Here is a 27,536-nt window from a genome sequence, read left to right on the forward strand (position 1 = left end):
ACTTCCTCACAGTACTTCTAGACTAGCAGGAGGGACATCACTCAGATTGTCTGAAATTGCAAACTGCAAAGGAAGAGTTACACCATGTCAGAGTGTGAGCAAGAGATGGCCTAGGAAGGGAAGAAATACCCCGTCAGAGAAGGCCTGGACCTCTGCACACACTTTACCATTGTGTCGCTTGATCTTCTTGTAGGACTCCTAACAGAAGGAGCGGGGGCTGCTTTTGACTCTGTTACCTCTTTTGGGACCCCTTCCTCTACCAGATTGCCTCATCCAGCCTTAAAAGGGGAGGAGGTGCCTAGTCTTACTGCAACTTGATATGCCATGGCTGGCTGGTATACAAGGAAGGCCTGCCCTTTCCTGAAGAGAACAGAGAAGGAATGGGAGGGGTGGCGGGGGAGGACTGGGAGGAGAGGAGGGAGAAAGGGGAAACTGATCAGACTGGAAAAATTAGGGGGAGGCCTTTGAACCAAGGTTTGAAGAATGCAGAAAATAATCAAATAAAAAGGTTAGGGTATTTTTCAGGCAAGAGACATTCACTTTAAAAACAAACAAATCAAAAACAGTGTTGAGAGAACTCCTAGTTTCCTCAAGAACTAGAAGCTGAGTGTGGCAGTGTGTGCCTGTGATCCCAGCCCTGGAGAGGTTGAGACAGGAAGGTTGTGAGCGCAAAGCCAGCCTAGACTACATGGTGGGACCCTGCCTAACCCCCTACTCCTTTCCCAGAAAAAATAAGTGAAAGAAGGCCAAGATGGCCAGAACTCAGCCCTGGGGAGAAGATGAGGTTGAAAGGCAGGGAAAGGCCACACCACAGAGTTCCTTTCATGCAAGACTGCCTGTTAAGTTGAGCTTTGGTGAGTCTGTGCTTGCGTGGGTGGGGAGGTGTTTATGTGCAACTGGGGAAACGAGGCTGTAAGGAGGACACACTTGTAATAGTTCTCAAGCAGAAAGGCTGCCCATCTGGGAGTGGATAAGAGGAAAGGTTGGACACCAAGCCTGGAAGCTTCTACCTGCAACCCCAGTGCTCAGGAGGCTGGGGCAGGAGGATCTCAAGTTCAAGCCCACATAGCGAGATCCTGACTCCAATAAGAAGACAGATTAAGAGGTGGTAGCATATTCTACAGCAGTGAAAGCAAGCAAAAGCAATGGTGCTGGTTCAGAGATCAGGGTCTGTGTTGAGAAATGAAAGACAAGTTGGGTATGGCGGTGTGTGCCTGTATCCCCATCTCCTTCGGAGGCTGGGGCAGGAGCATCACTTGAGTCTAGGAGTTTAGGGGCAATGTGGACAGCTAGTGAGACCACATGGAAGGAAAGAGAATAACCAATGGGAAAGAGGGATGGGAATACGCATAATGAAGGGAAACATGTACAAGAATCTGGAGAAGATAAGGAATAAGAAATAGTTCCTTCTAGCCAGATCATAGGATGTGGAGGGAGAGGGAACAAAATGACAAGTACGAGAGGATGATATGGACCATGTCATGAAGGATTTGCAAACCAAAGGATTGGGATTTATCCCAGCAACAACAGAGTCAATGCAAAGGCCTAAAAGCCTTTGTGTCTTGTATAGAAAGACAGCTCTGGTTAGAGTGCAGAGAAACTGCTAGGAGGTGGGGAGACCGGTGGGAGGCAGCTGCCACAATCCAGATGAGAAGGGAAGCTGTCACAGATCATAGAAAAGCACAGGAAGGAAGCTTTGGGAGACGGAAGTAAAAGGAAACCATTAAAGGGCGTGGAATGAGAAAGACAGTTTGTGAAATAAGAATTTCTTCTTGTTAACTGGGTGAGACAAGGGAAGAGCAAGACTCAGGGATTCTCTTAGGTTTCCCGCCTGTGGGCTGGGTGAGTAGTGGTGTGTGTGTGAGGGTGCTAAAGATGAACGGTGTGAGGCATCTTCAGCCATCATCTCTAACGACTATTCGATTGGACAATGCAGAAAGTAGCACTGGCCAGGAAGCAGCCGCTCTGGTGCTCCCGAGACACTGATTTAGGTGAAGCAGCCGCTCTGGTGCTCCCGAGGCACTGATTTAGGAGAAGTAGATAGTTGGATGCAATACATCGAGTGAAGTCTAGACTGCACAAGGAAAAAGTGAAGGAAGAAAAAATGACAGGAAAAAAAACCCACAAACATCTGTAAGAAAGGATTTTTTTGCAGACCCCTAAGGCAAGGGTCCTGGGCTCTGAAAGAAGAGAAACCAATGAGGCTAGTCCTTCCCTCGCCCCAGCTACACCAGGACAGTTCCAGGCCACCGTGAAGGGAAGAGAGCAAGCTCTTCCTAAGGTGAGGAAGCAGGGCAGTTTGCCTAAGAGGAGAGGCCTGTCCAGAGAGAACCCTGGAGGTGTGCGGTGAGACCCCCCTGGACTGCTCAACTGACAGTGCATGTGGGAATCACAGGAAATAGGAAGGAACCATGGGAAGAGGCGTGTAGAATAATATCTAGAGGCTGCTGGGGTTGGGAATAGTGGGGAGAAGTCGTAAAACATGGAGCATTCCATAACGTACTCTAAAGAATGGCGCCTCAGGAATGGGGCAGCAGCAGTGATGGCGCAAAATTAGCCCTCGTCTTAAGGCCACTCTTGCCTCCAACTCCAGCCTGCAGGACCTACAGCAAGCCTTGTTGAAATGATTGAGCTGTTTCTAAGAATTTAATTCCACCTCAAAGCAGTTGAGGACACCCCCCCCCCCCATGTACCACGTTCTAACAAGGTAAAAACTCGTATGACTGGCTACCAGCCAGATGCTGCTGGAGAAGATGAGAAAGGAATCCCAGAGGAAGAGGAAAAAACAGTCAGTAAAGGCAAGCCTAGAGATGATGTGAATGCCAGCATTAGCAGACAAGGACATTATAACATTTTCCATATGTTCAGGAATGCAGAGGAAGCTTGGGAACTAAGGGAAGGCTTGGGAAATGAAAAAGGAACTAGATATAAAAAGAATGGTGTCTGAGATTAAAAAAAATATACTGGCTGTCTCATCGGCCAATCAGATACAGTAGGAAAGAAGAGAGAAGTGAACTAGGAGATGTATCAATAGAGACTATTCAAAATGAAATGGAGTGAAAAATTACTGGGAAAACAATGAGTAGAGCATTTTTGAAGCGTGGGACTTCCGGTAACCTCATCTGTAATTGAAAAAGAGAGGAAGAAAGAAAAATATTTAAATAAGTAACATCCAGGTTTTTTTTTTCTTGTTCATCCTCTAAATTTGATTAATACCCACAGATCCAAGACCCTCCACAAACCCCAAATCAAGAACGACTGTGAAACCAGTGTGATGCATCCCTTCTCTTTCTCCAGGCAGGTGGCCTGAGAGCAGAGTCAGGGCTCCTGGGGAGCCTCAGACAAAACAAGGCCTCACAGGGCAGAGCAGGCCTCTCTCAGGCAGGAGGCGGAGGGGGAAGCCAGGTGGTGAGAGCATCGAGCTCAGGGAGCTCTGTGAGCATGATCCATGTAGGAGGCTGTCAGGGCAGATGGATGAGGAGAGAGAATGGGGCCTGTGGCCCAGTGTTTCTCAGAGAGTTGACTACTGCAAACATTGCCAGCGGTTGTTCCTACTGTTGAAGGGGCCTTTGCTCAGTATGGCACATTCCCTGTGGTAAACCTCCCTCCGCCCCGCGTGTGTCATGGAGACCTGTCACCTCCACCACCTTTCCCTCAGTGTCTAAAAACAGGTGAAGAGCTGCTGCGAGCCTGGTGTACGCCCATCCCTCACTAGGGGCTTCCAGATCAGGAACAGAGGAGATGAATTGCTCTTCCTTTCCCAAGCAATGCCAGAGATACCAACTACCAGTTGCTGGCGGCCATGTTGGAAAGTTGTGATGAAAACTCCTGTGGGGGAAGTAAGGCCAGCCCAGGGGCAGCCTGCTGGTCTGCCGTGGTTCTGGCAGTCCCTGGTGGCCTCTGCAGTCGACCCTTCCCTCAATTTGAACCTAAAACCATACTGTTGGGCTGGTGGTGCAAGCCCAGCTTGCCTTGCATGGGTGTGTGGCTCTGGGTCCTCTCTCCTCACTCAGTACCACAGAAAACCAAAAGAACAACCAACTAACTAACCATGTAAATTGCCAGTGCTGCTGAAAATGCAGGACGCATCACATGCAACCACAGAAATATTCTTTATTTGAGCTCCTTCTGTCCCTTTATTGTTCTCAGTGTACAAGTTCAGGGAAGTTCTTGATATTTCTGTAGTAACAAAAACCCATGGCCACTCTGACTGACAAGTCCAGAGTTAGAGCATGTAGGTTCAGTTCATTCAGAGCTGTAGTTCTGAAGCCAGGTGTGGTGCACACCTTTAACCCCAGCACTCTGGAGGCAGAAGCAGATCTCTGAGTTTGAGGCCAGCCTGGTCTATAATAGCAAGCTCTGGACCAGCTAAGGCTACACAATGGGACCCTGTCTCAAAAACAAACATACAAAAAACTAAGTTGTGGTCACTTTCTTTAACTTCATTGTGTTGTAATAAAAAAAAAAAAGCAGCATGCAAGAGGAAAACACCATGCAACACTGAGTTCAAGTAGAGGGGTTTTTATTAGGCGAAAGGGTTCATAAAAGGGAGAAAGGGGAGGGGAGGAGACTGGCCACTGGGGATAGGAGTAGCTCATACAGACACAAAGATACACACACACACACACACAAAATTGGTTACTTTAAAAACTTGACTGAGCCGGGCGGTGGTGGCGCACGCCTTTAATCCCAGCACTCGGGAGGCAGAGGCAGGCGGATCTCTGTGAGTTCGAGGCCGGGCTGGACTGATAGCCTCCGAAACAATACAGAGAAACCCTGTCTCGTAAAAACCAAAAAACAAAACAAAACAAACAAACAAAAAAAACTTGACTGAGCCAGGCGGTGGTGACGCACGCCTTTAATCCCAGCACTTGGGAGGCAGAGGCAGGCAGATCTCTGTGAGTTCGAGGCCGGGCTAGACCGATAGCCTCCAAAACAATACAGAGAAACCCTGTCTTGTAAAAACCAAAAAAAAAAAAAAAAAAACTTGACTGAAATTTTCTTTTCACATTGTCTCTGCTTATGATTGTTGTGACCAAGTGATCTTGGCAAGATCAAGCATGAGGACCTGAGTTCAAATCCCTATCACCCACATAAAAAGCTAGGTGTGCCCATGCATATCCATAACATCAGCTCTGTGGGAGCAGAGACAGGAGGATTGCTGGAGCTTGCTGGCCAGTAGCCTAGCTCCAGGTTCAGTCAGAGACCCTGTCTCAAGGGAATAAAGTGGGGGGCGGTGATAGAGCAGGACACTGGACGTCATCTTCTGGCCCCCACAGCCTGCATGTCACACACACACACACCCTCCTATCATTGCCCTCTGTAATATCCAGGTACCTGTCTTAATTGCCTCAAAGAATGACTCTGTGGTATTTTTTTATTGTTTTTTTTTTTTGCCTTTTGAAATTTTTTTTATTTTTATGTTTAAATTTAGATTAGAACCATGGTTGGTTCACAAGTCAGTTCCAGGTCCCTCTCCCTTTCCCTCCCCTCCTCCCGTGCCCTCCCTTTTATTGGTTTTTGAAGACAAGGATTTCTCTGTGTAGTCCTGACTATCCTGGATCTCACTCTGTAGACCAGGCTGGCGTTGAACTCAAGAGATTTGCCTGCCTCTGTCTCCCAAGTGCTGGTACTAAAGGTGTGCCCCACCACAACTGGTTCTCTGTGGTACTTTTTGATGTGCATGAATTCTCTCTCTCTTGATGATGTGCTGCCTATTAAAATCTGAGCTCCTCAAAAGCCTTGTTGCCTGGCCTTTTGTGTTCTGAGTTTAGGTCTTCATGTTCCATTACAACCTCATTCATAAAACACCTCACTTTGGCATAGACACACATGGCCATCATTGAGCAATGCTGGAAACAACGACTCCATGACACTCACGTCATTTTCCTTGTGCAAAAAAAAATATTTGAGGCCACAGAGAATATCCTTGAAGTGAAACAGCTAGGGGTCTCTCACTTTATTGTATGGAAGCTCCTGTGCTTTGTATTTCATTTGAGCTGTGGCAAATCTTGGGGACAAATCTGAAATCTGCAGTAAGCACATGGGATCCAAGGACATTCACTCGTGGCATGCTCCCCTCCCCTCAACTGCACTTTATTATTTTGTATATGTCTCCCCCCAGTCCTTTCTGGAAGCCCATGGTCTACACAATGTTTACAGCTGTGTGTTAGTTAATTTTATATTGCTGTGAGAAAATACCATGACCAAGGCAATTTACAGAGGGAAGATCAGAGTCTGTCATGGAGGTGCATGGCAGCTAGAGACTGAAGCTGAGGGCTCACATATTCAACCTTAATCAGGAAGCAGAGCGGTCAAGCCAGGAAGGGGATGAGTCTTTGAATCTCCCAAAGCCCACCCCCAGTGATCTCCTTCCTCTAAGCAAGGCCACACCTCCTAAGTCTTCCCAAGTAATGTCACCAACTAGGGACCAAACATTCAAATGCCGGAGCCAATGGGGGCACATTCTCATTTAAACCACTATAATTTGATTTAATCTCACTTTAAAACAAGGCAAAATATTAAGATGCTAGTGGCTTCAATGTGTTATAAAGCATCTTGCCAATGTTTGTTCTTAAATCTCCTTTTTATGGTCCTGGATCCAACAGTTCTCCATGGTTCCTACACTGAGAGTTGCTGCTATGGGGTCTGAGGATTTTGTGGATGACACATCTTCACTCTAGTTGGCCTAGCTGTTCTAGTTTGTTTTCTGTTGCTGTGATAAAACATGTACTAAAGCCAGCTTGGGGGCCCAGGGGTAGTAATGCACGTCTTTAATCCCAGCACTCCGGAGGCAGAGGTAGATAGATCACTGTGAGTTCGAGGCCAGCCTGGTCTGCAAAGTGAGTTCCAGGAAAGCCAGAGCTACACAGAGAAACCCTGTTTTGAAAAACAAAACAACAACAAAAAACTTGGATTTGGAGGAAGGATTTATTTCATCTTATAGGTTATAGCCCATCATCAAAGCCAAGGAAGGATTTTAAAACAGAAACCATGGAGGGTTGCTGCTTACTGACTTGCTCCTCCTAGCTTGTTCGACTCTTTCTTTTGTATAGTTGAGGCACACCTACCTAGGACCCTCGTATATCAGTTAATAATTAGGAAAATGCTTCATGAAGCTGGCCACAGGCCATTATGATTGAGACAACCCCCAAATGAGATGCCCTGAGATAACTGTGGGTTGTGTCAAGTTGACAGCTGATGCTAACCAGAGACCGGCTCATTGAACAGATTCTGTGTTCAGGGCTTTCAGGAACCGAAGATGGCATCAGACCTCTTCAGAGTCCAGTCTCTGATTGACCAGATTTCAGTCTCAAGCACCATGTCTATCCCAGAAAGCAATTCTGAATTAACATAGGACTGGATGGCCAGGAAGACCTGGAAGATGGCCACTTCCGAACCTGGCTCTTGACTCAGTAGACGTTACGTGACTAAATTGCTTATGGCTTATGTGTTTGTTTCTGTTCTTTGAAGCATTTGAATTATGCATTCTTTTCCAAGCACTGTCTGTCCCCATGGTGTAGATCTGGGAATGCAACCCACAGTGGCAGTGGTCGCTTGCCTTAAGTGACATTTTCTGCTTTTCCTTTTCAGAGTATGATCGGCTGGGTTTTCTCCTGAAGCTGGACTCTAAACTGTAAGTAGAATGGGAAAGTGCTTTGACTCTGTGTAGACATCTGTAAGAACTGGGGTCTAGCTTGGAAGGGTCACCCTCTGATCCTTTTAGCTTCTGTCCTCAGGTTGCAAGCAGAATCTTCAAGCATGCTTCTGTCTATAGGAGTTGGTAGGCACAAAGTGAGGCTTACCATTAGGCTGGCACAGGTGACTCACTACAGAAGGCCGCTGAGGAGCTTGGGAGGCTGCAGGGCACTGGAATAGCTTTTCCAGATGAGTGGGAGATGTTGTTATTTAAGAAAAGCATCACTCAAGAGAAAGACACCATGTGACAGGGCTCAAGCAGAGGGTTTTTTTTTTTTTAATTAGGGAAAGGGATCTTAAAAAGGTGACAGGGAGACCAGCCCCCAAGGACAGGAGCAAGCAGCAAAGAGGAATGAAGGGGAGAGAGAGGGAGAAGGAGAGGGAGGGGGAAAGAGAGGGAGGGAAAGGGAGATGGGGGAGAGGAAGAGGGAGAGAGAGAGAAAGGGAGGTGGGCAGGACCCTTTTAAAAGGGAGCATAGTGAATGCACACAGGTGGTGTTCTTAGTGGCTGCAGCTGAAGGTGTATCCTGTCAGGACCCCAAGGACAGACCAGTACAGATGCTTGAATACTAACAGAAGGGATGGAGAAACTATCGAAGATGCCCTCCTACCAGGCAATCCTGTGCTTTTTTCCCACTTCTGCCTGTTGAGCTGTTTTTCCTCCCACAGGCAGACCTTTCTGTCTGCTTTCCCGAGGTTTGGTACCTTCACCCAACACTGCTTCTTGCTAGGCTACTTGGAAAAACCCCAAGATCACTTACTCTCTAGACCAAATTGTGTCTTCTGCACTTCCTTTGAATTTCTTACCCCTGTTGCCTACCAATTTTCTGGCTATCCTATAATTAACTCTGTGGTTATTATTAATTTATTAAGGACACAAACTCAGAACTAGGCAAAGCTTGGTTCAAATCCCAGATTGCCACTTACTGAACTTGTGATCTTGAGCAAGCTCTTTAGGGACTTTGAGCCCATTTCATCTGTGAGATGAAGACAGGATACATACTTTACAGGCTGTTATAAGGATTTAATAGAAATGGTTAACTCGGGGGCTTTTGAGTACTGGATACCCAATTCTCCAAAATTTTTTCCTGGTTGCTCTGGTGCCTAAACAGCATAGGTAATTTTGTTAGCTGTTCAACAAACCCTGAATGGATAGGTCAGGAGCAGGTAGATGGGTAGATGGATGGATGGGTGGAATGGGTGGGTGGATGAACACAAACCCATTTGACCATCACACTGAGTTGAATCTCTGTCCATTCTGTCTGTTCTTACTCTGAACAGGACCACTGACGTGGTTGATACTTAGTCTCCTCTGTTGTCAGCCATCTTGGTGCTCCTGTGTCCCTACTGAGATGTATGTCACAGGAGATCAGAATTGCATCTCCTTCCCTGCTCTTTTGCATAAGGTCTTATACACAGCTGCTGCAGATAGTGATTGTCACACCTACATTCTGTCATCCATGGGGGGCATTCCTGTGGAACTGTCTGGCAGCTGGCCCCTTTTCCTGGACTTGGCTCTGGTGCCTCAAGCTATGGGTTCAGGCGTTGTAGTTCTCCCAGCCTTTATATGTCACAGAGGCAGCTTCCAGGGAAGAATTGTCTGATCTCTTTTTGCCAGGCAGGCAGAGAGATGTTAGGGGCATATTAACATCTGGGGTGTGGAGCTTGATAGTGCTAACGAGTTGCAGGCTTCCCTCTTAGAAATATCTTCATTCAGTGCTATGAACAGAAAAACAAAATAAAACCCATCCATAATCAAGTGAAATGCCACCAGACTAGAAAAGAGGCAGTAATTACCAAGTCAGAGTGTATGGATGAACAAAGGAGATGTAACTGTGGACTTACCAACCACAGTGTTTAAGCTGTCTTTGGCAGTGAAGGAGGAGGACACTCCTATCCTGCTGTCTTGCCAGTTGAGCAGTGTGGGATAGATTGCTGTGTACCAGTTCCATAAACTGACTGAGGTGTTCTTGGACTTTGGCCAAGAAATTGATGTGGACCTCTATTTAACTCACACAGTGAGGGGCAAGCTAGAACCTTCCTACCATTTGTTGCACAAGCTTTTCCAGTCCAGTGCTTTCTTCCGAGGGAAACACAGATGTGCTCAGGGAGATGTTTCTAAGTTAAGGATTCTGCTGTGGGGGTGGTCCCTCATCCATATTTCCATCTCTCCTTTCAGAGCCTCTTCTGTTTGTGTGGTATTCTGCTTCTGATGTATGGGAAGGGACACTGATGTATGGGAAGGGACACTGATGTATGGGAAGGGACACTGATATATGGGAAGGGACACTGATGTATGGGAAGGGACACTGATGTATGGGAAGGGACATTGATGTATGAGAAGGGACACTGATGTATTAGAAGGAACACGACATGGATTGGAACTGGGCCCGAGTTCTGCCTCTGCTCCTTAGTGTATTATGACCTCAAACAGCCCAGTCAAGCTATCTGAACCCCAATTTTTTTCCTTATGAAAAGTGTAGACTATTCACTTACATTCATTGTAGTTTATGGAGAATAAAGGAAAACATATAATCTACTGTAAGTGTACAAATGGAAGGATTCCTTTGTGTTTATCTTAATTTGGGTTAATTTAGCTTCTTGAGTATAAAAATGTCTGTGTTCTGTAAGATGTTGTCTCTTTAAATATTGCCTCTACACCATTCTGTCCTTTTCCACACTCCCTACTCTTCAAAGTCTCTGCTTAAATTTCAGAGCTTCCGCTTGTAGCCTCTGGTTCTGTTAACTTCTCCATGTTTGCCACTTTTTGACCCTTCCCATGCTAAACCGTAACCACAGAGGACTCTGCGTAAGAATAAACTAGACTTAACCTTGAACCCCCAGGCCAGGATTAGAGGGAGCTTACCCTAGCTCTGAGTGGATTAGGCTGAAAAGTCGGGCGAGACAAGAACACTTGCTGCTCCTTGCCAGAGTCTTGTTGCTCGGGTAAGCTAGGAGCTCCCAAGCCCACGTGTAAAACTCTCCAGATTTGGCAAGTGCTGCCAAGCACCTTGCGGGAGCATGCTCAATTCTTCTCTAGAAAAGGATGTGAACTCCTGGCAGGTAACCGCTGAAGGAGACGAGCGGTTCACAGTAGAGAATAGTGCACAAGGTAAGGACCATGACAGACAGCAGGCAACGGGAGAACCTGCACGGATTTCTCAAGTTGGAATGAATGGTTGTAAAACAATTCTGTGTGCCAGACAAGATCGAACTGCATAGGATTAAGAACTGTAAAATAGGACCCTAGGTTTAAAACAAAATAAAGAGGACCCACAAAATGGCTCAGCCAGTAGGGGTGCTTGCTGCTGAGCCTGCCCACCAGGGTTCGATCCCTCGGACACACGCGGTGGAAGGAAGAGAGTTGGCTCCGGCAAGTTGTCCTTTGCCTTCTGCACCCAGGCCATAGCACACACTCATCTACCGTGAACACGCAATAAGTAAATTAAAAAAATAACGAATGAGCTTCTAGAACTCAAAGCTACGATAGTCAAACTTTAACTCTTAATGGAGGGGGTTAGCTGCAGAGAAGCAAATGAAGTCAGCTGGAGGATAAGCCGGGCAGCAAAAACTCAAAGGGTTAGGGGTGTTCTTTTTTGCCCCTCTCCCTCCCTCCTCCCCTTCCTCTCTCTATCTTGGGTATGTGTGTGCTGTGCTGTGTGCACTGTTTGGAGATGCTCCATCGCTCTCCACCTTACTCCTTGAGAGGATCAGTCTGTCATTGAACCTGAAGCTCAGTGCAAAGTCTAGCAAACACAATGCTTTTTGGTAGCTAAAAGCAAACTGTGGGTGCCAGGCATGGTGGCACACACCGATGATCCCTGTATATGGAAGTCAACGGTAGGAGGAATCTCCAGTTCCGAGTCAGCCTGGGCTACATCAGTTCAAGGCCAGCCTGGGATATAAGGAAAGACCCACAGAAAACAAAAACAGGGCTGACAAGATGGCTCAGTAGGTAAAGGCACTTGTTACCAAGCTTGCTAACCTCAGTTTGAGCCTCAGGAACCACATGATGGAAAGAGGGAACTGACCTTTGTAAGTTGTCCTGTGACCTCCTCTCAAGTGTCCATACCTATGCACAGGAAATAAACTAATAAAAATATAACTAAAAACTGCAAAAGCAAAAAGAGGCTCTGGAATCAGGCGTGGGTTTTAAATGCCTAGGTCTACATCTCACTAGCTCTGAGTATCATATTCCCATAAGTGTACTGACCCAAGCATGAGATGCAGCCTCCCCTGTGTCCTTACCCGGGTTTTTTATTGGCTTACCGCCGGGGAAGGCAGAACTTCCAAAGAAAACCTGTACTCTGCTTTGCCTCCTTCATACCTGACTGCAGTCACGTTAGCGTAGTGAACAGAGCAGGGGTAAATGGCAGCAGCAGGGCGGTGGCTTTGCTGTGTAGCATAAGCAATGCATGTTTCGTTCCTAAAGTAAGGGTGGCGTCTATGCTGATGGTTCGGACACATGGCAGAGTATGGAGGGCATGCCAGGCATCCCCAGGTGTGCAATGTAGAGACAAAAAGCCTCCTTCATGGAAGGTGATAGAAGGCGTTTTCAAAGGAGACTAGGTTTCTCTGAGAGCAGAAGGTAAAAAAGAACACTCATTGAGGAGGCTGCAGATACAAAGGAGTGAAGGCCTCATGGAATATAATGGAGCCTTAGAGGAAGGAGCAAGGTGAGAGAAAGTAGGCCAGCAAGATTCAGAGAGCAGTGAGTTAGAAGATGAGAAAACCATCAAGGATATAATGGCAAGAGTAAGGAAGATGTGAGGTCACAGGTAGTGAGTTCTGGGGAGAGTGAACCAGAGTAAGGAAGATGTGAGGTCACAGGTAGTGAGTGCTGGTGGCCACAAGGTTGCCCAAGAGCTGATCCCACCTGCCCCCAGGACTATCCCTTTGGCCTTAGTGCTCATAGCCACAGTCTACCTTCAGGAGTTCACGTCTGGTCCCTTAGGAGGCTGTAGGTGGTCTGAAATGGTTCTGCTATAGCTTGCTTCCCGTGTGAAAAGAGCTCAGAGATAAACATCCCCATGGCAGCAGGAGGGTGAGCACTCCTCCTTCATTCAGCAGAGATCTTGATAAGTTATTGTACAATAAACAAAATGTGTGGGGGCTGGAAATATATGGCTCAATGGTTTAAAACACTGGCTGCTCTTGCAGAGTGTGGAGTTCAGTTCTCAGCCCCCATATCTGATGGCTCCCAATGGGGTGCAACTCCAGCTTCATGCAATCTAGTGCCCTCTTCTAGCCTCCGTGGGCACGCACACACATAGCACACACATAAATAATAAAAATCAATCTTTTTAAAATGTTGTAAATAAGTTCCCATACATACAAAGTATTATGTGCTAGGGAGGAAAACGGCACAGAGGGAGATGCTGTGGAGAACACCGCTTGTGTAAGAGGACAGTGCCTGCAGGACTCCCCGGGAAAGTGATGTTTCAGCAAGGATTGAAAGTGGCGATGTCCCACCCAGAACCCTAAGGAAATCTCAGGCTCAGGAATGTGACACCATGAGTTAAGAAGGTGGCTGCCCATTAGTCCTGGGAGACAGCCATCTGGATGCCATGGGAGAACCAGACCCTGGTGCTGGGGTGTGTGGTTTCTGAGATCCCATGAGCCTTCTGCACACTAAATTGGTCAAACTCGGGTTTTTATCTCTTTTAGCTGGGCTTGGGTGAATGTTCTATGGGAACTGTCTGATGCACAGTGTGGTGTTTTACAGCTGGTAGCTGTGCAGGTACCTAGAGACTTACATACTCAAATCTAATTTCACGAAGAATTTCACGTGAAGACAAAGGTATGAAACCAGCAACTTTTAGCCCCAAGAGCTGCTTGAAAACCAGGCCAGTTGAGAAAAGCCTGTAGGCATGGGTCAGTCTGAAGTGCTGTTGGAGGAGGCTGTGTGGCAGCTGTCTTCCCAGCTACTTGGGTGGCCAATCCAGGGAGTCACATGCATGTTCAAGGCCAGCCAGAGCTACCTAGTTATTTCTGTCTCAGCAGAAACAAAAATAACCAAAAAAAAAAACAAACAAACAGAAAAAACAAAACAACAAAAAACATGGGAACAAGAGGAGGATGCAGGGGAGAGGGGGGCAGCCAGAGGTAAATTAACTGATTCTAAAACCGCCTTGCCAGTTCTGCCTTATGACTTGCAAGGGGGAAGCCTTTTATGCCCAGTGCCAGGATGGATATTCTGTAGTACCTCTTCCTCATAACAGTTATGCAAATGGCTTCATCTGTCTCACCTCATCTGTTTCCTGACTTTGTGAGGCCTCTGTATGCTGATTACTCCCACGTTTTTTAATCAAGACGAGTCCTTTCCCTCCACACTTCAGAGTAATTGATCCAGAACTGCCTTCCTTGGCTGTGTTTTTGGCTTCTCATAGTTCACATATCTAGAACCAAGCTCCCACATTCATAGTCCCGCCTCCCAGAATCTTTCTTACCTCAGAAAATGGCAACTCCATCCTCCCAGTTGCTGAGTGAAAAGCTGGTGCATGGTTTCTTTGACTCTGAAATAGAACCACCAGGAAGGCTGGCTGGATTTGCCTTACAGCATCCCAGACCCAGCCTCCTTCTGCCTCCAGGCCATCACCCTATGGAAATAGCTACCCCCACACGCCATGGCTGCTCTCCCAACTGTTCTCTGCCCATATGCTTGCCTCCCTGTAAGCACTAGTCAGCTTTCTGATGAACTTTAATGGAGGAAATGTTGGTTCTTGCTTATGGTTTTAGAGGTTTCTGGTCATGGTTTCATGGTCATGTCCCTTTGGATCTGTGATGATAGCCCATACATAGTGAAGCAGAGATGTCACCTTGTAGCAACTGGACAGCAGAGAGGAAGGGGCTAAGATTCCAGCATCTCCTTCAAGATCATGCATGCCCCTGTGGATCTAACACCTTTCCATTAGGCCCTACCTCAAGTGCCATCACCAAGGAGAAGGCCTTCAACACAGGACCTTTAGGAAAAATGATCCTGTTAAAAAGCAAGGTAGATGTTGTATCTGAACTCCTGAGATCAGGACAGTGGCTCCTCGGTTCTCTTAGAGGGTGACTCAGATGTTACAGGGCTCCCAAGAGTCTAGAGTAGACCCTGGTTTCTTACAGCTTCCCTTCAGGTTAGTTATTCCATACTAGGTTCTGGACTTGGGTGTCTCAAGTGACCCAGGTCCCTTCCTGCCTTGACTCCTGGCATGTGTGCATTCCTTTAATAGCAGCAGAGACGGCTCACTTCCTCGCCCATTTACCCACTCTTGGCCCCTGCTGACATTTTCTGACCCCCTCCTTTGACCCTACAGTGCTGCGAGCTGAGCATAGGACTGTACCCATGCTGGGCAAGCGTTCTGTGGATGGGCTATGACCCCAGCCTTTATTTTACTTTTCATACTGAGACACTGTCTCACTCACTGGGGTTTAAGTTTGGGCTCCTGCTACCTCGGCCTCCTGCATTTCTGGGTCTTTTAGACCTGTGCCAACAGGTCCTCTTCACTGCCACTTTTCTCCGGAGTGCTCATCACTGGCGGATGCTCCACACATCTTGCCTGCTTTTCATTGTCTGCCTCCACCCACCTCAGAGAGCACAGGGCCTTTCTGTTTCCTCCACTGCTGTTTCCTAGCACCTGTTGCCTAGTGATTGCCCAGTAAATGTTTGATGCATGGGTGAGCGAATTGGTAGGCAACTGTATGAAATAGATGATATTTAAATTCTTTTAACAAATGAGAAAATGATGGGAGGCAAACTGGCATCTGACCCTCCCCTACCCAGCCACACTTTTTTCTTTACTCACTCTTAACAAAATTTGTATTCTTTTTTCTGATTTATACTGTTAGTTTCTGTTCTAGTTTGCTTTTCTGTTGCTATGACAACACATTGACCAAAAGCATCTTGGGAAGGAAAGGGTTTATTTCAACCTATACTTTCAGGTCACAGCCCATCGTTGAGGGAAGTCAGGGCAGGGACACGAGGCAGGAACTGAAGCAAAGACCATGGAGGAACACCGCCTCCTGGCTTGCTTCCTCTGGTTCATACTCAGACAGCTTTTCTGAGTTGAGCAGTGTCGGGTTGACAGCTGAAGCTAAGTAGGAGTGTTCCATGCTGAGTTTGGAGAACCGTACATTTTCTAAGGGCAGGAATAGTCAATGGGGCTCACGGGTCCACAGTGCCTTTCACAGCGTTTGTGGAACACAGTGAACAGTGCAGCAAATGTTTGTTAAATCAGAGAGGACAAGAGAAAAGTGGATCACAGTGCCAGTCTTTACTAGGAAATCCGGGAAGAGCTGTTTCTTTTCTCTTTTTCTTTTTCTTTTTTTTTTCTTTTTTTCTTTTTTTTGGCTTTGTTTTTTTTTTTTGTTTGTTTGTTTTTGGGTTTTTTTTGGTTTTTTTTTTCGAGACAGGGTTTCTCTGTATTGTTTTGGAGGCTGTCCTGGAACTCGCTCTGTAGACCAGGCTGGCCTGGAACTCACAGAGATCCACCTGCCTCTTCCTCCCGAGTGCTGGGATTAAAGGTGTGCGCCACCAACGCCCGGAGGAAGAGCTGTTTTTTAGGAAATAGATTGGTGAGAAATGACAGATGGTTCCTGCCTTTACCTGCTCCCAAGTTCTGTCTCTCATGGAGGGTCTCTTACTTCATAACCTGATGTCACAGTCGCAATGACTTCAGAGGACCCAGCATCTCTTTCTTACTTTAAAAAAACGAGGTGAGAGAAGATAGGATGGCTTCCTCTTGGTTCTAAGCAAAGCAAAAGTATGCACCTAAGAAAGGCAAGAGGACAGCAGAGAAATGAACCCTGAGAATACAAGAAACACAAAATTATAACCTGGATAACAAAATACATGGTTCTTTTAAAATTATGACTTTTTGTTTTGTTTTGTTTTTTGTTTTCAAGACAGGGTTTCTCTGTATTGCTTTGCAGGCTGTCCTGGAACTCGCTCTGTAGACCAGGCTGGCCTGGAACTCACAGAGATCTGCCTGCCTCTGCCTCCCAAGTGCTGGGATTAAAGGTGTGCACCACCACCGCCTGGCTAAAGTTAAAACTTTTAAGATGGACGGGTAATTGAGCATCTCTGAGAAGTTTAGTGGAGTTCTACGCATGGGAGCTTTTGTTCATTTTACCTTGTGTGTTGCTCAGCTCACAATACTTAGGCTAGCCACCACCTCAAACACTTACCACTTCTCTGTGACAGAAACATTCGAAACCCCCTCCGCTATTTCAAAGTATATGATATGATTAACTCTGATGGCCCCCTGTGTCGTAGAGCACCTGAACTCGCTTTCCTGTCTAGCCATGATTGTGTACCCCTTAGTCCGTTTCTTCTCATCCTCCTTCAACCCATCTCACTTGTCCCTTGCTCTCCGGGTCTCTGCTCAACCGTTTAGCTGCATGTGAGCGCTGTGAGGCAAGGGAACCACAGAATCCGGTCTTGACTGTCGCTCCCGTGGGCAGGGCACTCTTGGTTTATGCCAGGGCAGCCCAGTTTCAGGACTTGGCTAGGCTCTCTGCTTCGTAACTACTAGCTTGTCTCACAGGCCTGTCTCACTGTGTCTCTGCGCCACTGTGTCACTGTCTCACAGTGTCCAGAGACTGCTTCTTGGACATCTTGGTACCTGTGTGGCCAAGACCCAAAGAGTGAAACTCCAGGATCTCTCTTTGTACATTGTCCTGACCGAATACTGGGGTCAGCTGGGGATCACAAAAAAGTTACAGATGCCTGCACCCTACCCCTAGAGATTTGGAATTCACTGTTCTAGACTGTAGCGTGGACAGTGGGAGTTTTAAATCTTTCCAGGCGGCTCTAACATGCTGTGAAACTGAAAACAACTGCTTAAGATTCTGCTTCTATCTGAGAAACTTACCACTCCCCCAGTGACTGTCACCAAGAAAAAGAGCCCTCACAGATAAGCCACTTGTGTACACAGTGAGTCACTCCTGGGGCCTGACCACTCAGTGGTGCTGCTATGGTCAGTCAGGATCGGACTTCCTGCGGAACTGTCTCCTGACCGTTCTGTGGTATTCTGTTACATGCCAGGGTCAGAGCCTCGGAGGGATAGCATCAGACCTGTTACTGTCATCATGCCTGACTACTGACAATATAGGACCAGGATAAAGGACATGTATTCAAAATGTACAAAGAGCTCTTAAAATATGATAGTATGAAAACCACCAACCTGTTTTAAAAAGGGCAGAGAATCAGAACAGATACTTCATGTAAACGATACACAGATGGGGCCTAGAGGGATGGCCCAGCAGGTAGGAGCGTTTGATGCTCTCCTAGAGGGCCAGAGTTTGGTTCCCAGCTTCCATGTCAAGCACTTCACAACCACCCGTAACTCCAGTCCCTGGGGCTCTGACAAACTCTTCTGGATGCCACAGGCAAGGCACCTGTGCATGGGCACAACCATGAACACACTCATAAATAACACAAGTTTTTTTAAAAGAAGACCTACAGATGTCAAGTAAATATATGAGATAAGTCTATAAAAAGGTACTCACGTTGTATGTCTCCAGTGAAGAAAAATTTAAACAATGAGAGACTATCACACATCCATTAGAGTAGCCAATTAAAAAAACAAACAAGAAGAACCAAACCCTGACAATCTCCAGTGCTGCCAAGGAGGTGGGACAGGAGTTCTTCCTTGCTACTAGTGGGACTGCAGAGTATTCTGGCTATGTTGACAATGTTTGGCAGGACTTCCTAAAGCCAAGTATGGTCTAACCAGACGTGCTGGCCACCATCCTCCAGGGTAGTTAACCAAGTCAGTTGAAAACTTACATGCACACAAGAACGGCTCATGAGCATTTATAGATGTGATAGCCATAATTGTGCCAGAAAGAAGCAAAATGGACAACTGGCACATCTACGCATTGGAATGTTTTTCCACATGAAAAAGAAAGAGGCCATCAGTCCTCACAGAGCCATGGAGGGTCCTGCCCTGTGTATTTGAGCAAGAATCCAGGCTGAAGGTCTGCATAGCTGTATGGCATTCCAGAAAAGGCCAAACTGTGGGGACTCAAAGGGACCCAATGACCCCAGGTGGAAGGGAAGAGAGGAAGGTGATAAATCTGAATTTGCCAAAACCAGAGAACAGCGATTCTCAACCTGTGGGTTGTGACCCCTTTTGGGGGTTTCATATCAGGTATTTACATTACCATTCATAGAAGTAGCAAAATTACAGTTATGAAGTAGCAATGAAATAATCTTATGGCTGGAGGTCACCACACCATGAGGAACTGTATTAAAGGGTTGCAGCATTAGGAAGGTTGAGAACCACTACCATAGAACCTTATAACACAAAAAGTGAATTCTAAGGAACCGTGGGCTTTAATAAAATTAATGATCATGATTCATCAGTTACAACAAATGTGTTATGTTAATACAAGACATTAGTAATAGAGCAAAGGGAGTAAGAACTCCACACTATTTGCTTAGCTTTTCCGAAAATCTAAAATTACTCATTAAAATAAAGTACATGACTGGCAGTGGTAGTACACACCTTTAATCCCAGTACTCAGGAGGCATAAACAAGCAGATCTCTGAGTTCAAGGCCAGCCTGGTCAGCCAGGGCTGCACAGAGGAAAGCCTGTCTCAACAAACAACAACTAAAAAGTGCATTAACTTTCAATAATCATGTTGGGGTATAAATTAGCAGGAAAGCTTATGCTTACAATACAGGGCCCCTGAATCTTTCATTCCCATCACCAAGCCAAATATGCGTGTATAAATTCGAGGGCTTTGAATCAGAAACCCTTTGTATTAGTTACTTTTCTATTGCCGTGATAAAACACCATGAGCAAGGCAACTTAGGAAAGAAAGTATAATGAGCCTACAGTTCCAGAGGGTCAGAGTCCATGACTGCAAAACAAAGGCATGGTGGCTGGGACAGCCGAGAGCTCACATCCTGATCCACAAGCAGGAGGCAGAGACAGTTCTCTGGGAATGGCTGGAGTCTTCTGAAACCTCAGAGCCCAGCTCCAGTGACACACCTCCTCCAGCAAGGCCACACCCAATCCTTCCCAAACAATTCCACCTGCTGGGGACCAAGTATTTAAACGTGAGCCAATAGGGGCTATCCCATTTAAACCATCACGTTCCACTCCCTGGAGCCCATAGGCTCATGACTGTGTCACGATACAAAATGCGTTTAGTGCAGCTTTGGAAGTCCCCGCAACCTTTTGGTCTCAGCACTGTTTAAAATTCAAAGTTCAGTGTTTCTCCTAAGTGTCAGATCAGTCTCTTTGTTTTTTGTTTGTTTGTTCGTTTTGTTGGTTGGATTTTGATTTTTCGATACAGGATTTCTCTGTTTAACAGCTCTGGCTGTCCTGGAACTTGCTTCGTAGGCCAGGCTGACCTCAAACTCACAGATCTGCCTACCTCTGCCTCCTGAGTGCTGGGATTAAAGGCCTGTGCCACAACCGCCCGGCTCAAAACAATCTCTTAATTGTAACCCCCTGTAAAATTAAAAAACAACAACAATAAATTACATACTTCCAAAGTACAGTGGCACCAAATATATATTACCATTCCAAAGGGAAAGAATCAGAAAGTAATTGAGAAACGCTGGGCCAAAGCAAGACTGAAACCCAGCAGGGCAAACTCCACGTCACCACAGCCTTGTGTTCCTGCCTTCCTCCTGCTCCTGCCCAGATGAATGTCTGTTTTCTTATTCATAAAATGATGATGATATCCGCCAGTCACACAGAGTGCTGAACACTCAACAATAGTGTAGAATGAAGACGTCTAACTCAAACCGCTGGCCTTGCTCGATGGTTGCTGATCTCATTCCTTCACCATCTCTTGTTTGGCTTCTTCAAATAGCTGACGGTAAAGTTTCCTTCCTCTTGTAACCAATGCTACCCCTTGATGCAGGCCTGCTGTTTTCTCTCCTGGGCGGATGCATACATTGCTCTGCTTATGAGTCCTCCCATACAGACTACTGTCCCAGCATCAGACCCATGATCTGTTCTTACAAATTTCACAGCATTCCAGGCACACATACCCCCCCCCTTTGTATATATTGTGTCCCCTGCTGAGAACACCTTCTGCCCTCCCAAATCCCTGGAATACTTGCTTCATCTCCCCACACCCAGTGAAGACCTCATTTGGGGGCTTGGCTATTGTCTTCAGCCCTCTGCTTGTGTTTATCCTGGAAGGTTTTTTGTTTTGTTTTGCTTTTAACGTATCTTCTTGCCTCTGGGTTGTAAGCATCTTGAGGTAGGGCCCAACATAGAAGCATCAGTCTCAGGTGTTGTACTTCTGCAGCAATTCCTCCAGAGCACCTTGGGTGGGGGATGAGCACACCCACTGAGGGCCCCCTTCAAGCAGAGTGGTCTCTAAGAGCCCTCATTTCATTTTTTAAGGGTCTGTGCTCTATTCCATAATACATGTGCGATGTTCTGATGTAGATGTCTTCGAGTTTATTTAAGTGTATGAGTGTTTGCTTGCACGTACATATGTGTACCATGTTCATGCCTGGTGCCTGAAGAGAGTGTTGCATCCCCTGGTACTGGAGTGTGGTTGCAGAAAACAAATCTTTTTAAAAAGTAGTGAAAACAGCAGGGCTAGTGAGGTGGTTCAGCAGGTAAAGGCCCGCACCTCTAAGCCTAAGGACCTGAGTTCAGTCTCCAGGACTGACATGGAAGGAGGGCACCGATTCCCACACATAGCTCCCCCCCACGCACCCACAATAAATAAGTAAGCGCACTTACCTTAAAGTGGGGCTGCTCTAGTGGCATGCAAAGCCCCAGCTGCTTGAACAAACCAGTTGCTGGGGCCATTAACACGGGGTGGGTGTTTTTGCCAGGTGTCCATATGGTGGATAGAAATGCTTAACGTGTTAGTTTACTGTCTAGTCATCACTCAGGTCTCCCTCTCTCTGTTTGGGTTCAGAAATGGTCTGTGTCATCAGATATATCATTCATGAGAAGTTACCCACCCTGTGGCAGGACATAGGTGGCATTGTGGTGACTTTCTGGTGCTGTGTCTTTTTGGAGCCTGTTTTACAGAGGCAGTGCAGGACCATTTGCTTTATCCGGTGACATCACTGCTCAGTGTCAGTCTTCTTGATGTCCATGAGTCCTGGCTGCCAGCAACTCTCACAGGTTGTGACTGCTTTACTAATGATGGTCACTGTCACCCAGAGCATCCAGGGAGAGCATGAGTAGAAATGGGTTTTCTGGTTGTGTTCAGTCCATCACTTGAAATTTTGAGCATGAACAAAGAACAGCACATCCTCTAACCGCGTCTTCTGGTGGGGCTGCTTTCGAGGCTCACACAAAGCTAGATTAGATCATAGATCTGCTGCCGGGCACTTGGCTCACGCTCAGTGTGTTAATTCCCCCGCTCTTTTCACTACCACCCAGAAAGAGGGTGTGTGTATATTTTTAAAGAATTGAAGTGTGGAAACGAAACTGGACAGGAGCCATTGCAGCAGGCCCCTGGTGGAGCTTCTGTGAGAACGGCCTATGTCTCAGAGGCTAACTCACAGGGAGGGCCATGGAGAGCATCCTCCCATCCAGGATGAAGACAATAGCCAAGCCCCCAAATGAGGTTAAACTATAATAAACTTCAAAATCCCCAGCTAAGCAGGAGCACAGACAAAAGCTGTAGAGAGATGCATGTCTGCACAGTTAGCCAGGGTGGAGTGGATTGACATCTGCCACCTGTGGCTACAGGAAGAAACTGAGGACAGCCCAGCACTCTCCTATTCCCTGCAGAGGGCCTTGTTACTATAGTTACAAGGTTAGAGGAACAACAGTGGAAAAGACAGGGACTGTGATATCACCCTGTGGTGGAGCTAGAGTACTCACCAAACACAGGATCTCTGAGTTTGACTACTAGTACCAGAGAGAGGGACAGACAGACAGACAGACAGACAGACAAACAACCCTTAATGGGAAAAGGTTCATCTAGGTGCCTAAGAGGAGTTATAAGGGCGTTGAGTTTTTTCGTACATGAAGGCTGTCTTAGTGGGAAAATTCAAATGGAAATGTTTAGTAATCAAATAAGATGTCTAAAGCTAAACAAAGCTACTTCTACCGTTTCCGGATCACGCAGTTGTCCCAGAAACAGCTCTAGTAATTGGAGAAGCTGATCTTCAGGAAGGAAGAGGAAGTGAGGAGGTAGAGATGGAGTGTGCTGTGCCGAGAGGCAGTGGGTCAGGCGTTACATATCCAGTCTTCTCTCATAACTAGTGTCCAGTCCTCTGTCAGATGGTTCTAGAAACTGGTCTGTTGGTTACAAAAATCCGTCTCTGGTCTGTAGAGTCTTTGAACTCTTTTGCCCCAGCCATCACCTCCTCTCCTGCACATATGCACTGATTAGCATTGCAAGTCAAAGTGGCTAATGGCTCTTTGTACAGTGACTTGATACATATGTACTCTGTGTCATATGTCCTGTGTTAAATGATCTAGCACAGGACATTTCTCTTACTTTCTGCTAACATATGTTGATTGTAAAAAATAATGAGTTCTATTGTGATGTTTTCTCACATGCATATAATTTTCTTTTATTATATTCACCCCCTCCTCCCCTCTACTGTCCTCACCCCTTCTGGGCCCTTCCTTTTCCCAAATTAAAACAGAAAGCTGTTTCCGTGAACATCTGCTTGTGCCTCTGATCTCTGCAGGCACTCCAACTTGCACGCACCTACTACACACACACACACACACACACACTCCCAATTAAAAAAAATCTTACAGTTTAGTAACACGCCTCCAAATCACACAGCTTGCAAAACGACACAGCAAAATAAAAAACCCAAGCATTGCCTCCAGATACGTGTTGAGTGAGTAAATGAGAGCAAGAAAGGGAAGGAGGTGGGACAGAAGGAGAGCTTGGACAAGTGAGGACTAGGATGAAAGTGTGTGTGCTCCAAGGTGTGTGAGGACCGCAGGCGGGAGGAGTTGGTTCTGTGGGTCAGGTTAGGTCTTCCCCCTCCCACCATCCCAGGGACATTCCTTCTGCAACTGCCCTGTCTCTGAAGCATCAGGAATGTTCTCCTATCAGTGTATGATCAGCATATGAATGTGCTGAAATACTTCTCATTCTCAAAACAATAATAAAAACACATCGCCACGCTCACCCGGCTCTCCCTCCAGCTGTTTCTGTCTCCCTTTTAGCAAACTCCTCGAAGTAGTCTCCGTTCTGACTCTAGTCCCTCCCTTGCTTCCTCCTAAACTCAGTGGAATCTGAGCGGAACACCCACAACCTGACCCCCACCATACACATACTCCCACCCACGCCCACTAGTGAAACAACTTCCAGGGAAGTAAGTCAGCGGTGGCCTGCGTGTTGTTCGGTTTGTGCTCCAGCCGGGGTCTCACCTGACCCTGTGTTTGACACCACTGTCCCCTGTGGGACATCACACTCTCTCCTGAATTTTGCTTTTTTGTTGTTTTTTTTTGTTTGTTTGTTTTTTGTTTTTCGAGACAAGGTTTCTCTGTGGCTTTGGAGGCTGTCCTGGAACTCGCTTGGTAGTCCAGGCTGGTCTCGAACTCTGCCTCCCGAGTGCTGGGATTAAAGGCGTGCGCCACCAACACCCGGCCTTGTTGTTTTTTGAGACAGGCTTTCACTCTGTTTCTCAGACTGGCATCAAACTTGTGTTAGTCCTCCTGCCTCACCCTCCTGGGAAGTGGGATTCTAGACGTAAGCTACCTTGCCTGTCTTCTGATTAATGTTCTTTCTCCACCTACTGCACCACCCCCATGCTTCTGGTTGTCTCCCAAATGTCGATCTTCCCAAGACACGTGCTGTTGAAAAGTAGCAATTCTCCCTTGAGATTGAGTCCGGACACTAGCCTGGTGCTCAGCCTGCCTCTGCCTCCTCATTTTCCTCACAGTGCTTGTATGTTGCCTGAAAAGACCCCCAAATGATGACTCTTCTGCAGTTTACATGTCAGTCAGCACTGCAGCCAGGTGCTCTGGGCCTGGATGAGAAGTCTGCCTGCCTCTGCCTCCTCCTGTGTCTTGCAGAGCTTGAACAGTGTTTGAGAAGATGGCCAGCCCTCCACTCCCCAGACTTGTTTCTCACGCATCCTCACCAGATCCCAGGGATCTGAGTTCCCGCTGCATCAGAAGCTGAGGGTGGGATTTTCCACCCCTTGGCTCCCTTGGCATCCTCCATGGCAGCCTCTGTCTCCAGATGTAGCCCTTCCTTCCATTCACTACCCGATGCTTGGCCTAGTTCCCTAATCTCAGCCCTTCTGAGCAAAATGGGGGCATGGAAGTTGGGTTTTCTTTTGGGCTCCAGTCTGGTCATCTGGTCTTCCTCTGAAGAGTGTGTGGTTTCCACTCTTCACCCCAGGGACTTGTTAGTCACGTTCGCAGCACAATGGGTACTCTTAGTGGGTGAAATGCTCCGTCTTCCACAGTGAAAGGCCAGCTGCAGAGTAGGAGAACAAGGGCAGAATGATTTGATCAGTCATCTGGGGCCTCCTGGCATTTGGAGTGAGTGCCTGAGGAACTAGCTATTCTGTCCGGAGGCAGCCGGCGACCATCAATCTTAGTGGGCTTGACCGCTGTCTGCCCCAGAGGTCCCAGCCTGCCGTGTGACTCAGAACCCTCAACACTCCCCCTATTCTTCTCTCACTGGGACTTTCGGGAGGCCCTGTCTAAGGCATTTTAATTTGGTAATAATTGACATGCCCCGCTATACACAGGCTCGCTTTCTAAGTGAATTGGTTGGCATTCATCATCCCGGATGCTTGACCACCTTGCACACCTAGGAGAAACAGATTCCTGGCTGCCCTGCCTGTCTCCCACTTCTCTGCACTCCATCTGGCCAACCCTAGCCTAGGAGCTGTGACTGTCCAAGAGCCCTTCTCCAGGCACCTTCCAAGAGCTGAGAGCATGGACCAGGGAGAGGAAAGGTGCAGCCAGGGGCCCATCTGTTGAGCCTTTCCTCTACAGTGCACCGTGTTGTGAGTGGCCACTGCCATCTGCCTCCCAAGTTCTCTGTAAACGTTTTGGAATTCAGAAAGACCACAGACACCCGGGGCAAGTCGGACAACCCTGAGGGCAAGGGTTCTGGAGACATGGCATGAAGGCCACAGTGCTGTGTACATACTTTCAAAGAGTGGGGTGAGGCCTTCTTGACCCTCATTTCTACCCATATCCGCCCATATCAACTGCTCCTAATGGTGCTGGGCTCCAGGCCAGCTTGTGTGGTCATGTTGCTGGTAGTGTCACGTCAGTACTCCCGATGTGGACAGATGCAGCTGCATGGCCTTGGAGCTTCTTGTGTCTCTGAGCCCCAAGAGTCTCCTTGTGATGCGCGGCACCCACTCCCAGGGCTGCCGAGAAGAGGAACTGTTAGTCACTGCGCTTCATCCAGAAGCTTCCAGTAAGCTCTGTAATTGCACTGACATCTATATTTCATTTCCAGAATACAGCTGTTTACATAGGAAAATACCGTTTTTTTCTCCTGTTAGAATCTTTAAGTTTGTTTTGTTTATCAAATAAAGTTTCAGCCCCTCACTTTGCATTTGCATCTCATTTGAATCTCATTGGTTCTAGGGAAGGCTTAAAAATGTAGATTTCTAAGATCCTGTGTATACTTAACAAGCAGTCTCTTACATAAGGCCCTGGACTAGACCTCCATGGGTGAATTGGGCTTGACACCCAGCAGATAGTACATCAACATTTCCTGGCTGTCCAGCAGAGACACACGCCCACACTCCAGTCCCTGCAGGGGCCCTGCTGAGGGCCAGCTTTGCTATTGAGCCACACCCAAGGAAGCAGCTAGGCCCCAGAGAATTGCCCAGTGTTGGGAGGGGGCGGGGGTGGGGGGGGCGGCAAGGTTGGGAATCAAAGCTGGCAGGTGACACAGCTGGCTGGGCAGTCCTGGTGTTCACTGGGTCATTGGCTGACAATGTCCTGATGTTTTCCAGACTGCATGGGGCAGACTGTGGTGGAGGGCTGTGACTCCGGCCACACACTGAACACATCAGAATATGGAAACCTGATATTGTAGGATGATTCGGTGATGGTCACATGGCCAAGACAAGGCCAGAACACAACAGTCCAGACAGTGTTTGCTCTCTGCCCTGGAGCTTCCTGAGATTGCCCTGTCTCTGGATCATAGGGAAGGGAAGCCGTTGGCATCATTTTGGTTCTCAAAAAAATTATAGAGGTCTTTGTGTGCCCATCTCTGCAAAGTGAGGGCAGAGGTCTGATCTCAGGAATTTGTACTGTAGTGAGAGTCAGTTCTGCGGTGGAGCAGTGCAGCCGGGAGCGGGAGTAGGATAAGGATGGTGAATGGGGAGACTGCCAGAGCAGGGAGACAGGCAGCTCAGTTTGTGGGTCAGGAAATCACTCCCGTACAGTCCACATCTGAGTTTAGTTTTGAAGGGCCTGGCATTCTCCACGAAGAGGACCGGGAAAATTCCAAACTGCAGCACGCTCAACTGAAAATCAGTCAGGGGATTCATTGGTAGCTAGACACAGCAAATGTGTGTCTGTGCTCACTATGAATGGTCCCCACTGGGTGGATGGTAGGGGGGTGGGGGTGGAGGGGATAAAAGCAGAGGAGACTGAACACATAGGGACATGCCAGGAAGGTGTGAGAGGGCCAGTGCCTCTGAAGGTGTCAAAGCCTTAGTGTTCGACAAAGCCCCAGACATTGCCACATTGGTGATCAGGCTTGCTACAAAGAATCTGTGAAACCAAGGGAGTTCCTTTTGTGGAGACCATCAAGGGGCCTTTTTTTTTATTGGGCTGTCTAATTCTCTTAGGAAGCTGGTGGGTTTCATTCCTAAACCCTGCTGTGGAAAGAGCCTGACGTGCCTATCTTCAGGAAGAGCGCTTAATTCCATTTAAGTCCCTGTGTCTCCTGGCGAATT

General features: G+C 47.2%; 1 protein-coding gene and 1 long non-coding RNA gene across 5 annotated transcripts in view; one reads left to right on the forward strand and one right to left on the reverse strand.

The window, feature by feature from the left end:
• The window catches only part of St3gal3 (ST3 beta-galactoside alpha-2,3-sialyltransferase 3), a 218,164-nt gene that overhangs the window by 108,194 nt on the left and 82,434 nt on the right, over positions 1–27,536 (forward strand). For all 4 annotated transcript variants that reach the window (XM_005083888.4, XM_005083887.4, XM_040756828.1 and 1 more), the window contains one exon: positions 7,594–7,636. In XM_005083888.4, the coding sequence (XP_005083945.1) occupies positions 7,594–7,636 (43 nt within the window). The remainder of the gene's footprint in view (positions 1–7,593; positions 7,637–27,536) is intronic.
• Positions 8,702–15,291, reverse strand: LOC121143970. The gene is made up of 3 exons (XR_005881295.1): positions 15,109–15,291; positions 14,148–14,213; positions 8,702–9,417 (listed from the first exon to the last, which is right to left on the reverse strand). It is a non-coding gene; the product is annotated as an uncharacterized LOC121143970 (long non-coding RNA).

The sequence above is a fragment of the Mesocricetus auratus genome, unplaced genomic scaffold (assembly GCF_017639785.1).
Source record: "Mesocricetus auratus isolate SY011 unplaced genomic scaffold, BCM_Maur_2.0 Super-Scaffold_100014, whole genome shotgun sequence".
NCBI classification, from domain to species: domain Eukaryota; kingdom Metazoa; phylum Chordata; class Mammalia; order Rodentia; family Cricetidae; genus Mesocricetus; species Mesocricetus auratus.